At 39.8% G+C, this 18,017-nt stretch overlaps 1 protein-coding gene across 6 annotated transcripts in view; it reads right to left on the reverse strand.

Moving 5' to 3' along the window:
* Positions 1-2,179: 2,179 nt before the first annotated feature.
* Positions 2,180-18,017, reverse strand: part of Ate1 (arginyltransferase 1) — a 144,496-nt gene continuing 128,658 nt past the window's right edge. For 4 of the 6 annotated variants that reach the window (XM_077105282.1, XM_077105281.1, XM_077105278.1 and 1 more), the window contains one exon: positions 2,180-5,224. In XM_077105282.1, the coding sequence (XP_076961397.1) occupies positions 5,046-5,224 (179 nt within the window). In that variant the 3' untranslated portion in view covers positions 2,180-5,045. The remainder of the gene's footprint in view (positions 5,225-18,017) is intronic. The other 2 variants (XM_077105280.1, XM_077105279.1) reach the window with 1 other exon arrangement.

The following is an 18,017-nucleotide window of genomic DNA, read 5'->3' on the forward strand; positions in this document are numbered from 1 at the left end:
AATGAATGACTCTAGTTGCAACATTAAAATAAATTTTAAAAATCACTTTTTTGATACTGCATTTAATCTAACTTTAATGATCCTTTGATCATTGAACAAAAAAAATTGTGCCAGTCACTAATCGTTGCTTCATGCATGCCAGACCAGTGAAGGATGCCTCTATTTTTTGAGGGGGCTGAAACACTTACTTTTGAGCACCATTGCAAATGCCACAGAAAGTAAGACCTGCTGTATTCTTTTCTTTTTTTTTTTTCTTTCTTTTTAACCAGCACTTTAATTTAGAATTGTCTCTTCATAATACAGAAGAGATGAATTGAGAACACCAAGCTATATGTGTCAAGATTATTTTGGAACTCTAAAAGGCTAAGATTTTGGGAAATAATATATTCAGCAACTTTAAGTTTTGGTCTAATTGAAATAGTTAATGGGAATATTTTCTGAATAGGACAGAAGATACCAACTCTGACAACTACAGAATATAAAAGTCCAATATGGGCATCCACATTTTTCAGTAAATCCAATTTAAAGATCCCTGTTTTCTAAAGAAGCAGTAATTCAGACCCTTCATTTGTTTCAAATAACGATTTTTATTTATTTTATTATTATTATTTTGGGGTGCTGGGGACCCAACCCAGGGCCCTGTGCATGGGAGGGAAGCTGTCCTACCAACCGAGCTGTATCTCCAGCCCTTAAAATAACCTTCTTTTAAACAAGACATTTCATTAGAAATGTTAGAGGTAGGCAGACTTAGAAACAGTATTATAGGCCTCCCAGAAAATAGCTAGCAGAAGAGAGGAGGGGCGCCCAGTTTCAAAAGCTCCAAGTTTTCTGAACCTTCAGGTAAAGAGGAAGTTCCTGCTGTCCAGTGGGAGGGAGAGGGGCTGGGCAACGAGGGGGCAATGAGCGTCTTGCCTCCTGTGGTCGTGTGGCTGCTGTAACAGAATACAACAGACTGGAGGCTTAAAGAGGTAAGGAGCTTAAATTTCTCAGAGCACGGAGGGTGGAAGTTCAAGATTAAGGTGCTGCAGATCTGGTGAGGGCCCATTTTCAGGTTCAAGAGACTTCTTGCTGGTCCCACATGATGGAAGGGGCAAGGAAGCTCTCCAAGGCCCCTTTTATAAGGGGTCTAATCCCATTTACGGGGCTCTGCCCTTGTTACCTAATTACCTCCCATAGCCCCTACCTTCTAAAACCGCCACAGAAGAGGTAAAGATTTCAATTCTGTATGTGAATTATGGAGGGGTTCAGATATTCAGTTCTGGGCACCAAGTACTACAAAGAACTGATTAAAACAACTGGTCATGCTGGTGAAATGCAATTCCCACCACTCCTAAGGAGGGCCAGAGTCATCAACCCTCTTTCCCAAGGACAACAGGCACTCTGGGATATTGTGCAGGCATCACAATGGCTATACACTTCCTCATTTATTTTCACGTTCACAATATATTAAGATGTCACTATGAATTAAGCAGATGAAAAGTATGAACAATATACATGGTATGATCCCATTTTCTTCAAAAATAAAACAAGACATAGACATGTATTAAGTAGAAAACCGTTTGAAAGAATATACACCATAAATGGTGGTCAGTAGTAGTTAGTGATGGGAATAAAAATGATTTCATTTTATTATTTTTCCTATGGTATCAGAGTGCTTTCTGGTGAACAGGGTCCATTTCGAATCTGAAAAACAATAAAGCTATTTCCATTCTGGAAAAAAAATTCAGTTGGAATTAAAACTAATATCTAAGTCACTTAAAATCAGGTTCACTAATAAAGTGATATAATAAAGTGTTGTAATAAAACAACCTATTGAGGTCCTCCTCATTATAAAAAGACAAAACACTAGTAAATGTGTTCCACCAATATGCTGTGGACTATGAAGAACAATTTACCTATGCTTTTGTTTTATGAGACATTTTTAAAAACTTCTCTGTCAACTGAACTTTAGAGAATTATAATGGATATGGGTAAATCCATCTGGTTAAAAAAACAAAACAAAACACCTAGGTCCTAATTTATCTTGGGGAAATCCAGATATTTTGCTTAAAGTGAGATTTACTTTATTCCTGAGAAAGGAATCCACCATACTTTGATATAGGTAATGAAATAGTCTGGAACTCCAATTCCTGAAAATTACATTTTATAATTCACATAGCCAATATATTACCTCCGTTGTCTGTGTATGTTCTCTGCAGGCAAAATGTAGTCAAGATTTTAAAAAATGAAAACATGTTTTTTAAGTAAAGAAAAGTACCATTGCACATAGAAACAGCTTTATTTTTTTCCACTCAAGCTTTATCAAATGGATTGTTCAAAAAGCATATACATGAGCAAAAATATCACATGCAATCAAAATTGTTTTGCCTTACAGTCACTGGTTTTCTGTAGGAAAAGAACACTCATTTGAATAACTTGTAATTCAAATATTTCCCAACTGTTTCCACTTCATTTCTTTCCTTTTTAACTTAGCAACAATAGATACATTTTAGTTAACTGTTCATATTCTCTTTTATTCATATTGAAATAATACAATGTCTAAAAAAATCAAACCATTTATTGTTCAGAAATATGGAAAGGTTCTTTTGCATAATAGGCTCTGACATATTAAGAAATCAAATGAAACTATTAATTGCAAAACGGATGAAAAGTATGATAAGCTAGAAAACATAAACAGTAATAATTTCTTTCCTAAATAAATTCAATCAAATGAATAATATATTCATCTGATAACAATTGCTACCTTTAGAATACAAAAAGTGCTCAGATTACATTTAACAAGAAAATGAAAATCTCATAGAACTGAAATATTTTCAATAATGCTAGTGGCATGGGGAATTGAAATTGTAACTCTGCTTCCAAGGCAGGAGGCATGTGTGAATTTATCTGAAATCGGGACACTAAAACACTATGACTGTAAATGATACCCCCTATTTTGGCAAGGTTCACCTGTGTCTTCCTTTAGATGAAAGCCACCAACATAAAAGCAGGCCTCTAGGCTGCTCCTCAACTGACATGGCAGGGTCACTTCCCTCAACGGTCCTTTCCTAGCCCACCACCACCATTTGCTCTGTGAGGCTTCAAAACAACCAGCCTGTGCCTTGGAGACTCCAGGACTCCTGGGTCGAGCACATTCTCCTCTCTCAAAACACATACTCATTGATGCAGCAACCAAGTAGAAGCATTTTTAACCCTATGTCTCTCTGAAGCTAACCTAGAACACCAGGCAGGCAGGGTGCAATCTGATCTGGAAATTTCTCTCACATTTCAGACATATCCCTAAATTATTACTCTTGAACCAAAACTGTATGCAGATCATAATTTTATTTATATAAATAGGTATGTATGTATGTACAGCAGACTTCTTTTTCTTTCTCTGGGTATGGCAGAATTTTAGATTACTTTTACTTTCTTTTCTTAATATTTTAATTGCTTACAGTATCATTTCTATTTTAAAGAAATCTATATAGTAAAGATATCTTCGTTTTAGAGGGAAAAGAAAAAAAGTTCTACTAATTCTGAATGTAGTTCTACCCCAGTCTCTAAAATGCTTTTGGAAGCTATTTTGTGGATCAAATTTTCAGGAGGTAGAATTTTTGTGATCAGAGAAAATGGCTTTCTTCAGTCCACCATCTCCAGTTAGCAAGGTACCCAAGAAACAGCAGTTTGATCTCTTTCTCATACACACACACACGTACAGTTTACATGGATACTGAATTTGTAGACATTTGATTTTTAAAACCCTTGTTTTGTGATCTTTTTATTCTAACTGTTCAAGGTTTTGTTGAAATTAAGTGCATCTTGGGAGAAAAATTTAAAATCAGTAATGAGATTCAAGCTACTAAGTTTTATTGCATGGCTTTTTAAAAGATCAATCAATAGAAAACAGAAAAATGGACAAAATGGGGACTGAAAAAGGTTGGGTGGCAGAGCAACTGGCAAAAGAGGGGCCCAGCTGAGAGAGTGTCCAGGAAACAGCCCTCCCTGTCCATCCTGTTTCAAGGAACTACCTCCATTCTTCTCCTGTGCCCAGCCCAGTGCCCACCACCTGTACAGCAGGCATCTGCTGAATGGGTGGAGGTTCAACAAGAGTGAGAGGGAAAGAGGGGCTTCCCTCTGCCCCTAAGTACCAAGGGCAGTACCCATTCTCCATTCTCAATCAAAGGGCCAGAAAAGGAGCCCAGAGGTCAGAGTGACTGCTGGTGATTAAAAAGGATTTGTGGAATAGCTATGAAAGTAGTCAGATATTAACCAGTCATCAATAACCAAAGACAAGTGTCCTGAGTTCTAAGGATGGAAAATTAGTGCCTATTTCCTTTGGATGAGGCTTAGAATCAAGGCAGGAGTTAAAGGAGTTAAGTTAGGAACCCTAACTTCTCTTCTGCCTTAAATACTCTGTTTCTTAGATTTTTAGAAATAAAGCAAATAATATATCACTAAGGTAATTACATATTTTATTGTCCAAACTTCTGAGAGTAAAAGAGAACTAGTAACAATTATTCTAGGGAAAAAATTATGCCAAGATGACAGACAAACAGGACCAATTAGAACATGAGATCTCGCACAGGTCTGCGTTTCCCCTTTCAGCTTCTGCTGGGCCCACACGCAGAGGCTGGCAGTCATTGCACACTGAACACTGAGTGACAGACAGCACGTTCTATTCTCCAGAGAGTAAACATTTTCCACCTTCCTCCCACACTTAAGGCTCCCCCATCATAAATGCCACTGGATCCGAGGAAAGAGAAGTTGGAATTTCTCTATCCGAACACAAACGGCACAACGGTGACTGAATCACTTCCCACAATGATTAATTACAGAAGTTGAGCATATTTTGCTCAAGAAACAAACTTACAAAATGAAAAACCCCAATTATGAGGCTAGGTCATAACTTATTTTCAAAATCTTTATATTAACTATGAGATTCTCACAAATACATTGCCACAAAATATTTTAGAAAAGCCACAAGATAGACAAAATGGGAAAGTCTGTTTCCGGACGACAGCAGCGTGTCCCGCAGCTCAGGCACCCAGGCAGGTGCGCGGCCCTCAGCTTCTGAACAGGAGCATCCTCTCGGCGCACGCCTGCCCCACCAGGCTCGCGTACTGCAACACCGCGGCCTCCTCGCTGGGGTCCTTCTGGCTTTTCTTGTAAACACCGTAAGGCATGATGGCTTTCTTGTGGAACACCTGCAGTCGGTCGGGCTCCTTGCTGCGACCCTCATCCACTGCAACGACAGAGAGTGCGGGTTAAAAGCAGCCACATATCAGTTTCCCAAGCTGAAAGTTGGAATACACAGCCAGGTGCCGGCAGGCCCTCCCTGATGCCAGGGGATGCAGCACTGACACACAGACTAACTCCAGTGAATGACAAGACTGTCCCAAAGACAATGGAGGTCCTCCAGGGTGACAGCTAAAATGTCAGGGAGAGACAAAGAACTGTGTGTAACTGAAAAACAGGACTTCTACACCTCTGTGGTTTCCTGGGACAAGGTAAAATTCAGCACGCACCTCCACCATCGTCCCAGAGTGGTCTTAAATCTGCTGAGCCTCTCCCCAGGGTCAACACACTGTCCTACTTGTCATGGGTACTCCTGTGCCCCTGGGAGGGCCGGTTCTCAAGCTTCCGTGGAAGACACCAGAAGCTGCTGCTGTCCCCCTTCCTCTCATCCTCTAGTTTGGATCAGGCACACAGGCCATGCGGGAGGAAACCTGCTCCCCAGGCTTCCCTGCAGCTGGATGGCCTGATGACCAAGTGCTGGCCAATATGGTTATACAAGTGAAAATGTTTTGAGGGAGTTTCAAGAAATCTTACAAAAAATAGTAGCTGGCCCATGCCTTTTGACTCTTTCATCTTTCAACCTTTCCTTCAGCCTGTATCCTGGAACACAGACGTGACGGCAGGAACCCTAACTTCTCTTCTGCCTTAAAGCTGGAGGCTAAGAGCTCCAAGGCAGAAGTTATCCTTGGTTTAGCAAAAACAGAAGCTAGAAGCTGGGTAACACAGGATGTCTTGGAACAAAAGTGGCATGCCATCCCTGGGCTACCTATGTTCAGGTGCTTATTAAAAAAAAAAAAAAAAAATCAGGAGGGTGTAGTCACACATGCCTGCAAGCCCAGCTACACAGGATGCTGAAGGAGGAGGATCACAAGTGCAAGTTCAAGGCCAACCTTGGGAACTAAGTGAAATCTGTCTTGAAATAAAATTTTAAGAAAAGGCTAGTAATGTAGCTCCATGGTTTTTAGCATGTGCAAAACCTTGGTTTTAATCATAGTTCAGCAGAAAAAAAAAAAAAGAAAAATCTGTAAACTATCTTATTTCAGCCAACAGTATTTTAGGTTTCTATAATTAGAGTTCCTCCTAACGTTAATATGAAGAAAAACTTACAATATCCACTAAAATGTGCTGTGTGTGTGTGTGTGTGTGTGTGTGTGTGTGTTACTAGAGAGTAAACTCAGGGCCTCGCACGTGCTAAGCAGGTGTCCTACTGATCCATACTACTTCTAAAATTTTTATTTTGAGAAAGGGTCTTGCTAAGTTGCCAAGTTGGCCTAGAATTTGTAATCTTCCTACCACAGCCTCCCACATAGCTCAGATTACTGCACCAAGATTAAAATATTAAAAAAAAAGAAATCATTGATTCAGCAAGTCTACTTTCTAAGCTTGACTTCATTTGGAATCATCCAAGGAACTTTTAAAAAACACCAACATATCTCTGGATCCCCTCACCAGAGTTGCTGATTTAAAGAATAGTCTCAGTGGAACTTGAACATCAGAGGTTTTTTTTACTCATTTTCAAGTTAGTTGAGAAGCACTGTCCTTCAGAAATACCCACCCAAGTGTGTCTATGTGTGAGGGTGCTCCCAACAGCACTCTGAAACCTGGCAACCTCTCAAAGTCCAGCAGTGAGGCCCTGATTCAGAGCTGAGGTACACCCACTAATGGAACATTATGCAGCTATTAAAGAGAACAGAAGACGGACTAAGGAGAAAAAAAAAAGTAGGCACAGAACAATAATTTCTTTTAAATAAAAGCTTAGTGCTAGCTGAGTGTCACTTATCCAAAATGCTTGGATCCAGAAATGTTTCAGATTCTGTAATTTGGAATATTTTGCATATACACAATGAGCTATTTTGGGGAAAAACAAAACATGAAATTCATTTATACTTCATAAACATAGCCTGAAAATAACTTTGCACAGTATTTTTAGTGTGATGTCTGGGTTTTGACTGACCTGTCTCAAGGTCAGGTGTAGGATTTGTAACAGAAGTAACAACTTTTAAAAGTTTATTCTTTTTCAACTACTGTTTCTGCTATAGAAGTCTTAATTAATTAATCAGGAGAAATCTTCCCAGATCTGCTGCACAAGAGACCAAGTCAGGCCTTCCCATACAACACCACCCTTTATGAATGTTGAGAGGCTGTAGCAGGAAACTCAAGTTAGGCAGGTATGACTAGTCCAAAAGATACAACATGTTGGAGAAGTCCACATTCTTCCACTTAGAACCAGCCTGGGAGGGCATGATGACCAAGGAGAAAGGACACCAAGGTCTGGCCAGAGATCCCCATGTCCATAAGACCTAGTGCCAGAGCAGTGTCCGCGCTGGGACATAGTCAAAGAAGATCAAGGGAGTGGACTGGCCAGAGGTGGCCTTCTGAGTCTGCTGTCTCCTCCTGGCCTGCCTGTTTCAGCCTGCTCTGCAGGAGGTTAACTCTGCAGGTCAGTCCAGCCAGCACTGGGGACAGAGCACAAGGGCTGTTCACCCTGAAACTCTCTCCTTGGTTCTGCTTTTTGGTAGCAGCTGCAGCTGCTTTGAAGTTATTAAGGCTCCAGTTTCTCCTGGTGGCCCAGGTCCCTGGGCCCTTTCTCTCCAGCCTGGCTGGCAGTGGCCTCCTGTAGTTGCTACCCTTCAGGTCACCTCTCAAGACTGTCAGCAACAGCACTGCTCATTACCAACAATCCCCTGCATTACATTTTCTTCACTGTAAATACTTGAAGTAGTTTTGGGGTTTTGGTTAGAGCCTGATACTCATGCCAATTTCAAAATATGTTTTGTTTCTTACAAATTGCTTTATTATCCAACTGAAGCAGAAAACCCATGTACTTTACAGCAATTAAATATTTAACATCCACCAGGTCAGCACATCCTCCCAGGTGCTGTGGTTTGAGTACAGTTTGTCCCCTCCAAAACACAGACTAACACCAACCCTCCTAAGAGGAATTAGGAGGGGAAATGCAATCCAACTAAGGTGTTCAGAGGTGGAGCCCGTGGGAGGTGCTTAGGGACAAACAGGGTCATCAGGCTGGGGTCCCCAGGATTGAGTGCTGGTGGTTTTTACAAGAAGTGGGAGAGACCAGAGGCCACCCTTGCACTCCCCTGGTCTCTGGCAACATGATGCTATGTGCTACTGCAGGAGCCGCCACCAACCAGCCTCCTCCAGAAGCAGCCTACTGACCTCGGACTTCCAGAACCTAGAGCCCAAATAAACCTCTTTTCTCCATGACTCTATGACTTATCAGGTCTGTGGTATTGTTATCAGCAACTGAAAAGGACTAAGATTTAATGACAAAGGAAAAGACACACCCTGGTTGCTGCTATCAACTTGGATTTTAATGTATGCTCTGCCACAGGGATAAACTTCTTCCTGATCACCTGCCTCTAAATGTTTCTAGCTAGAAAAAGGCAAATTCAGAACCTGATCCAAATAGAAAAGCAAGGATCAGAGAGAAAAGCAGGGAAAGAACATGAGCAAAATAATCCCAAATCTTTTAAATGTAAAAGATTTTTAAAATTTGAGTTTGTCGTGTTTGGATAAGAGGAGTCCCCAGAAACTCAAGTGAAACAGTGCAGGGATGTCCGGAGGTGAGATTACTAGGTTAGGGGAGCTGGGATCTACTCGGTGGATTCATCCATCTGACAGATGAACAATTTGAGTGATTAATATGGTGAGTAGAGGGAGCCGGTCATGGCTGCAGCAAGCAGGTCACTGGGGCCTGCCCCTGCCCTGGGGATTGTGTTATCCCAGGCTCCTTGCACCACAGCTCTCCCTCTGCTTCCTGGCTGCCAGGAGCTGACAGCTTCCCTCCACCAAGCCCTTCTGCCATGATGCTCTGCCTCACGTTGGGCCCAGAGCTACAGAATTGGATGATTGTGGACTGAATCTCTAAAACCATGAGCCAAAATGAATTTTTCCTCCTCTGAGTTGTTCCTCCTAGGTCTTCTAGTCATGAAAAGCTGACTTAAAACAGTTTTAAAAGCATGCCTATATTAAAGTTAAACTTTCATCCTAAATCATCTAAAATAATTTAGAAAAGACAGGCATACTTTACGAACCAAACAAAACACCTAGCAAATAAAAAAGTGAGATTTGATGTTCCCTTATTTTATCTAGAATGGTATACTACCCTCCAATTTTTATTCTTTCCCCTACAACATATAAACATAAAATATGTTTCCCCTCCTTAAAAATGGAGGGGGGGACTACCACTACTATAATTTACACTAACTTTAAAAAATTGTATTCTATGTTGGAAAGTAGAAATTTTATTGCTTCATTTCTCAAAATATGAATTTTGATTTATTTACTGAGATCACATGACAAGTTCTAAAATTATATATAGATCACATTTTTGGGAACCTATAATATCTTAAGTTTTGGTTACCATATACACCCAAGAAAGTCTCCTAAACTTCTAAACTAATTCACAGCATTTTTACAGAGATTTGTGGCACAGAAATTAATCAAGCTCTTTCTACTTAGTTCTTTTTACTGCAAATAATTTTGAGGTCTGGAGTGATTCAGTAACAATGGAGTCGATACATGGTGTAATTAAAGCAGATGCTAGCAAGTTACTAACTTCCTCTTTTTTTTTTTTTTTTTAGAGAGAGAGAGAATTTTAAAATTTATTTTTTAGTTTTCGGCGGACACAACATCTTTGTTTGTATGTGGTGCTGAGGATCGAACCCGGGCCGCACGCATGCCAGGCGAGCGCGCTACTGCTTGAGCCACATCCCCAGCCCAAGTTACTTCTTAACATCAAATATAATTATAAAAAAGTAGTACTGATAAATTTTAAAATCCTTTCCTCATTCTCTTTAATCCTAATGTATCCAAGTCATCTGGAAACCCAGATATATTTAGTTTTAGTGTTCAGATATTTCAGAAGCTTGTGGGATTGTTATTGGTCTTATTTAACATTCCTAATAATGTAGTACCGACTCTATCAACAATGAACCAGATTGTGTTGAGACTTACATTTTTTATTAATTTACTGAAATACAAATTAATTTCTTAATTGTCCCAATTCTTTAGTTTTCCCATTATCACACTTTGAGCAAAAAAAGGGCGCTGAACACTTGGGATTTCAGGAGCTGCTCACATCTGTCAGGTCCCACCAGGACCTTCCTCCACACCTAATAGCTGACTGGATTCCCGCTCAGGATGCCCAGCGCACTGCTTCGCACCTTCACAAGACCCAGGTCAGATAACATCGTAATTCTCCAGTCACATAATTTAAACTTAACTTGCACATTCTCTTAGGAGTAATTTTTTCGACCAAGAAGGCATATTTGTCATTTGTTAACACATAAACAAATGACTCGTTTTAGTTTCCTTTTAGTATTCTTTTTCCTTAAAAAACTTAAATTACAAGGCAAGCTTGGAAAGTAAACTTAGAATTCTGCCCGCCCAAAGAACAATGATGTCCATCTAAAACTGCCAACTGTTTTGAAAAAAGAGAACACAGTCAACAAGACACACAGTAACAGAAACCAAAGAAATTCATGTTTTTAAAAAACTTGCCATTTCAATAAATTAAACAAACTCAATAAATTATCTGGGAATTAGTTATCAATGAATTAATGAATATTCAATAATAACCACATTAGTTTTTTTACATCTTTTCAAACAATGAAAGTGGTGCTTGTTATAAAATTCAAATAACACAAAAATAAACAGTGGACTGACACCAGCCCCAAGTGGGATCCTTGCTCCTAGGTTTTTCTCCTCGCTTCCCCAAACCCCTTCCAGCTACCAGGTTCTAACAATTTCACAAGATGTATTTAAATATTCAAAGACAACTGGGATCACATTCTAGCCATATTTTACCACAGAAAATCAAACCAAATCACCTGTTGGTATAATGTACCAACTTCAGGAACCACTGTTATCATTATCGACTTAGACATGTTTCTGTTTCCTGGTTTAACCATCTGTGGTTTATGATCGCTTAGTTACATACTCAATGACGGCAGATTCTAATTCTTGGCATATACTATGCAGTTAATATTAAAACCAATTCAAAACCTAAACAAAAATAAATCCTACCAGATACTTAAAACATTGAAAATAAATTATGATTTGTTTTCCAAAGGAAAAAGATATATTTCAAATCCTCACAATCCCCTTGTATAATCCTCTAGTATGGCTTCCAAATGTCACAATGCTTATAGACAAAAATCTACAGACTAAACCAATACCGCACAACAGGCCTTTTCTTTAGGGGACCTTGGATTATAGAAAAACAAGCCATTTTGAGATGAAAGATAATTGCTAGCTTATTGAGATGTCTTATAAATGTGTTCCAACAAGAACTTCTTCCTCTTCTTCTCTCCCAATGCATCACAATTTAATTTCATAAAATAAAAACCAGAGGCAATCCTGCAAACTCATTTCTGAGATAAGCATTTGATCACTACTGATAAAAACATGCTGTCAACTCCATGATATTTTAATCTTCAAGAAAAACTCTGGGGGCAGCAAGTGCTTGATCACCCACCCCCAGCTTTTTACTCACAAGAGAGGAACTGTGTGCATCACAGGTGCTTTCAAAGCAAAAGAATCTAGAGATCAAAGCTTCACTTCTCCTTCTTATGGGGATTTAACTCATTTGTTATTCTTAAAGAGACTTCAGAATTTGCCAGGCTTTTCAAAAAATGATCAAGTAGTCTATTTTTTTAACTTCATTATTTACTGTTACAAAATTATGAAAACAAGTTACTCACTTTATTGTTTCTAATGAAGACAGCTGTATAAATGGCAGACACAACTAAATATAATTGGGTAACACTGATAAAGAAAATTTAAACAAATGTATGACAGGGAGAAAAACTTAGCAAAAGCTCAACTTTGAAGTTACAGTCAAATACAACTCAGAATCTTTTATAGTGAGAGGAGAAGTGAGCAAGTGTTTTAATCATTCTGAGGCAGCGGGAGAAGAGGAAGACTTTGGGACAGGACAGCACAGGGCTAGGCGAGAAGCCCAGCAGTCACCTCAGCAGTAACTAAGCTCAGCCAGCTGCTTCTTTGAGTACATCTGGTGAGAGGCTCAAAAATTACTTTGGGAATCTATCCCAGAGAATATAATACATTTTCATATTCTGTAAGGACTACTGCTGTTAGTAGTTTCAATTGAAATACTTTTTATATAAAAACGAAAACTTAAGACAAATCTGAACTTTGCTTCTTTGTAAAAGAATGGCTTTACTGAGCTATAACTGAGATATCGTGCACGCCACCCACTTCAGGTACACCCATCGGTGGTTTCTAGCGTATGTTAAGTTGTACTATCCAACTCATCAATTAGACCATTTCATCCACTGAGAAGTAAACTCCGTTAGCTGCCAACACATGGAAGAAACCGCAGGGCGGTTTTCCACAGGGCCTCGTCACCCTGCATCCCCACCAGGGCAGGCACGGCTCACTTTCTCCACATCCTCAGCTGTCCTAGTGGGTACGAAGTAGCATCTCACTGTGGCTTTGATGTGCGTTTCTCTCGTGGCTAATGATGTCAAGCATCTTTTCATGCCCTTGTTCATTCATTCATCTTCTTCAAAAGAAACGTCTATTCAAATCATTTGCCGGCTTTTAAATCTAGCTGCCTTTTTATTGACTTTTAAGAGTTCTTCAAATTTTCTGGATATTAGATCCTTATCATATACAGGATTTGCTAACACACTCTCCTTCTCTGTGGACTGTCTTTTTACTTTCTTGCTGGTGTCTTTGGAAGTATGAAGTTCAATTTATCTATTTATTTTTCTTTCTTGTGCTTGGGGTGTCATACTTAAGAAACAATGCCTAACGCAAGGTCATGAAGAATTACTCAAACGTGTTGTTTCCCAAGCACTTTATAGTTTTACCTCTTACACTTAGACCCAATGCATTTTGAGTGAATTTTTGTAGATGGTAATGAAATAGGAGACTAATTTCATTTTTTCCCCCTGCAATTGGGTGTCCAGAATAATTGGTTGAAAAGGCTATTCTTCCCCGCACTGACTTGTCTGGGCTTCCTTCTGGGAAATCAACTGACCATAAACATGAGGGTTTGTTTCTGAATTCTCACTCTATCTGTATGCCAGAACCACAAAGTCTTGAGTTTATTCTGAAGAGTATACACACATGACATTCTACAAAAGGCAAAATTATATGGACAGGAATTATATGGACAGTAAAAGGCTCAGTGATTGACAGAGGATGGAGAAGGGAAATGGGGGGGATGAATGGGTGGAACACAGAGGACATTTTTAGGACAGTGATACTAATTTGTATTATACGTATCATACATGTCAAAACTCCACAGAATGTACAATACAAATGCAAACTATGGCTTTTATTTAATAATGGGTCAATACTGGCCTATCAATCATAACAAACTGTATAAAATATTAAAAATTCAAGGGGAGGTTGGAGGACATATTACAACTCTGAACTTTCTGATCAACTTTTCTGTAAACCTAAAATTGCTAAAAATAGTTCCCAAACCTCCGGTCTGTTTGTGGCCTGGGTCCAAGTACCAATGAATGGATGAATGAATGAATGAAAATGCACGCTGTCAGCAACGGGGGAACCTGGGGGTGAGATGCAGAGAATACTAAGACTGGCAATTCTCCTGTAAATCTACAGCTATATAACCCATTTTAAAAAAGAATGAGGAAGTTCGTAGGGAATGATTTGCAAGATATCTTAATTTTAATGTAAAAAGTCACAGATTATTTAGGTTGATTTCATTTACATAGTTTATATAAACAATATGGTTTTTTAAATGACACCCAGAAAAAGATCCCCCAGCCTCCCTATCAAACTCCAGCAGTGCCTGCCTAGCAGAGCAGGGGAGCAGAGGCCTGTGCCGGGTGCACCTGCCCTAGATGAGCTGAAGGAGCTTCACTTTCCACCTTGGATTGTTAATAACAGCAAGCATGTGTCAATCATGTGTTGCTTCTAGTACTTACATAAAAAGCAGCAGTGGGGAGAACTGAAGTACTGGAGAGTAAACACGAAGGTCCAGTCCAGGTGAGTGATAACAGCTACTGCTCACTTGAGCACCCATCAGTCAAAACCGTGGGACTGTTTTGAGAACAACTCAGAATTCCCATTTCTGTCAGCCCCTCTTTAAAGGGAGGGCTGCCTTGCCCACTTGCTGCTGCAGACCAGAGTTGGACAGAAAAAGCTGGCAGGGTGCTGCCAACTGTGCTCCCTCAGCTCACTTCCTGCTAGAGACAGTCAGGAGGGGACTTGTGAGTGTGTGGCGTCCAGAGACAGTGCCACTGCATGGACCTGCTTCTCCACAAGAGGTTGCCTCGCAAGGCTCATCCATCCTTCAGGACAAATGAACTGCCTAGAAGACAGCTCTGCCAGACTCAAAGGGAAACACAGTATACACAGCAAGCTCAGTTCCAGGGCACTGACACCCCGCCTCTAGAAATGCAGGCTCAGATACACTGCAGAACTTTGAGAATATCAGAGAGGGACAGACACATAGTGATGTGGACAAAATCCTCACCATGTAGGTGTCATATTGAAAACCTCCAAATAAATAAATAAAATCAGTGCATGAATCTAAGGATCTGTTAATTTATTGCCACTTGGCTTTTAAAATGATGCCTTCAAGAGAGTTATTTAAAAAAAAAAAAAACAACCAAGAATGTGGCAGGGGAACTGTCATATTGCCTCGTACCGTGGGCCATTTTCTGCTTCTCCCATTAGTCCTTGGGAATACAGAGTAACACTCCGGCAAGCCTAGGTGAGAGCGCAAATGAGGGCAGACACACAAGCTCAACAGTCACGTCACATCCTAGCACGATTATGTCTGACTCACTATTGTTGTATTAGAAATTAGCAGGCTTCCACTGGATTTCACTTACAATTTGATAAAGTGAATTTATGGAGTCTAAAAACCTAACAGAGTAACAATAGATGAGAGAGAGAGGAAGAGAAGGAGGGAGATAGGTTAGAATATCTAAACCTTAGGGGAAGGGACTGTCACAGTGGTAGTCCACATTATAACAGTGTTTTGTTCCTACAACAGCTTTGCTCTTTTCTTTCTATTTTTGCAGGGGTAAGGCTTAACCCCATGCCCTGTACATGCTAGGAAAGTGCTCTACCACTGAGCTTTTTCCGCAGCCCTACTTTTACTCTTTTAAAATGTGGTTTTCTTTTCTGAATTTTTAAACCTAGCCCTGATTATTACCATTTTAAAGTTAATATGGTAATAAAAGAGTAATACAAATAAATCTTTCATAAAATGTGAATCATATTTTATAAGATTTGATTTTTACTAACAATTCAGATTTTTTAAATTGCTGAATTATTACGTTAACCACCTGTAATGTATTTAATATCTTCATGGCGTAGTCAGAAATGCACAGCTAAAACAAGAGTGACAGCTTCCACGTTCTGAAAAAATTAGCACTTCAGGGTTTTGTTTTTGTTTTTTTAACTTAAGAAACCATACAACAAGAGGGCTTTCATTTGCAGAAAGATGAAGTTGAACTACTTTTCTCCATTTTCTCCACTAAGTATAATAAAAATCCTGGAACTGTCTATAAAACAAACCTAAGAAAACTCTGACAGGTGAGAGGAGGCGGCGGCCCAGTCAGTGACCCTGGCCCAGAGCTAAACTCCCTGCCCTTCCTTTTTGCCTCATCTATGTCAGGCCAGAAACCAGAGATGCTTCCAACCCTGAAGACTAACACAGAGACCCCCAAAAGTCCTAGGAAAAGCTGGCTTCCTCCAAATAAAACAGCCTTTTTTTTTTTTTTTTTAAATCCATGGCAATTAGCAGTGATCTCAAAAAGAGACTTTATATACTCACTCTTTGAAAGTATGTTAAATGAGTAAGTAAATAATGGTCTAAAATTTCTTGCACAAAAAAATACCCAAGACCTAAAGCAAAAATAGTATTTAAGAGCTGGGGATATAGCTCAGGGGTAAACACTTGCCCAACACACAGGAGGCCCTGGGTTCAATGCCTAGTGACCACCAAAAAAAGTGGAGGGGGGCATTTAAGTTTACAAAACAATTTTTTTCTTTTTTCTCTCTCTTTCTCTCTCTCTCTTTTTTTTTTTTTTTTTTGTTATCAGGGATTGAACCCAGAGCAACTTAACCACTGAGCCACATCCCCAGCCTTTTTCATATTTTTAATTTTGGGACAGGATCTGAGTTGCTTAGGGTCTCACTAAGTTGCTAAGGTTGGATTTGAACTTGTGATCCCCTGCTTCAACCTCCCAAGCTGCTGGGAATACAGGTATGTGCCACCACACCTGGCATCAAAACAAATTTTTAAATAAAGAAACATTTAGGGGACTGGGGCTATGGCTCAGTGGTAGAACACTTGCCTGGCATGTGTGAGGCCCTGGGTTCAATCCTCAGCACCACATATAAATAAACAAATAAAGTGAAAAATCCATTGGTAGGAGTACAAAAGTCCAAGGTAATGTTTCCAAGATCTTTCACTTGCACAAATCAAGAGAAAATGTAACTCTCATCTTTTTAAAAATGCACATATTTTATATTTCCATTAATTTCTACCTGCTCTTAACAATTTAGAGACTAAAATGAAATGAACAAAATAGCTCAATACTTGAAAACAATGAGCAACAAGGAAAACCCAGAGACATTCATTTTATGATGTGGTTAGTGTCAACTCAAAGCATGCAGTATATCATCTCAGCAACCCCCTTGTCTCCCAGACACCACACTCCCTAGACACTGGGGACACAGAGACATGTACGACAGAGGGCCGAGCAGCACCTAATACATCTGTGGTTCACGTTCCTCAGAGACAAGCAACAAAAGGCATCTTTAGAGCCAACCTCCCTGCTGTTATCAAGTTTTCTGTTAATTAGTACCACCACATGTTTATTACTCAATGTCTGAATTCTCAAGTTAAATCTTTCTTGGATTACTTCCCCTTATTTTATATAAATGTTGAAATTAATCAGATCACAATAGATTTATATTATGCTGTGTTGATCCATTCTTAGACTAAGAATGGTATTATCTAAAATCTTCACGAATTAACCACAAAAAATGTTAAAAGGTGATGCTAATACAATCAATCCATCACAGAAGCCCCCAGCTTACCTGGAGTGAAAGCCCCTGTCTCATGCTTGCACATCCTGGGCCAGTCTCCAGACAGGCAAGAATTCTAGAAACCAAGACACTTTGGGCTCTACACCCAGGCTCCAGATCTTTCGTAACTGGTAAAGCTCAGGTGATGACTTGTACAAAGAGGGTAATTTGAGTCAACTGTAAATCATAGCCAAAGTCTACTGCTTGAGAAGATTTGCAGATGCTTTTGAGACAGCCATGGACTACCAACTGCTCTGCTACTGTCCCCCCAAGTATGATTGTTAGTCCTAAATTCATACACATCATCAACTAAAAGTCTTGACTCTGTTATTGTTGAATGTGAGGCTAAAACACACAAGAGAGTCTGTAAAGCCAACAGCTCTCTCCAAGGTGAAGAATAGGAAGTGTGGCAGAGGAGCAGCCTACCACGCTTCCTCTGGTGATGGACCAGAAGAGATTCCTCAGCCCTCTGCTAGCCACGGAGGCTTGGTCTTGCTGGCCCCTCCCACCTCTTTTGGGTGCTGAACCTCCTTCAGAGGTTCTACTGCACTTCAATTCACTTTTGAGGCGGAATCTGTTACCTGCCAATTCAAATCTCCCCAAATGAGCTAAGGCTCTGGTTTTCATTTTCATTTCAATACACTACATTTTCCATGCCTACTTTGAAGCAA

The sequence above is a fragment of the Callospermophilus lateralis genome, chromosome 15 (genome assembly GCF_048772815.1).
Source record: "Callospermophilus lateralis isolate mCalLat2 chromosome 15, mCalLat2.hap1, whole genome shotgun sequence".
Lineage (NCBI taxonomy): Eukaryota > Metazoa > Chordata > Mammalia > Rodentia > Sciuridae > Callospermophilus > Callospermophilus lateralis.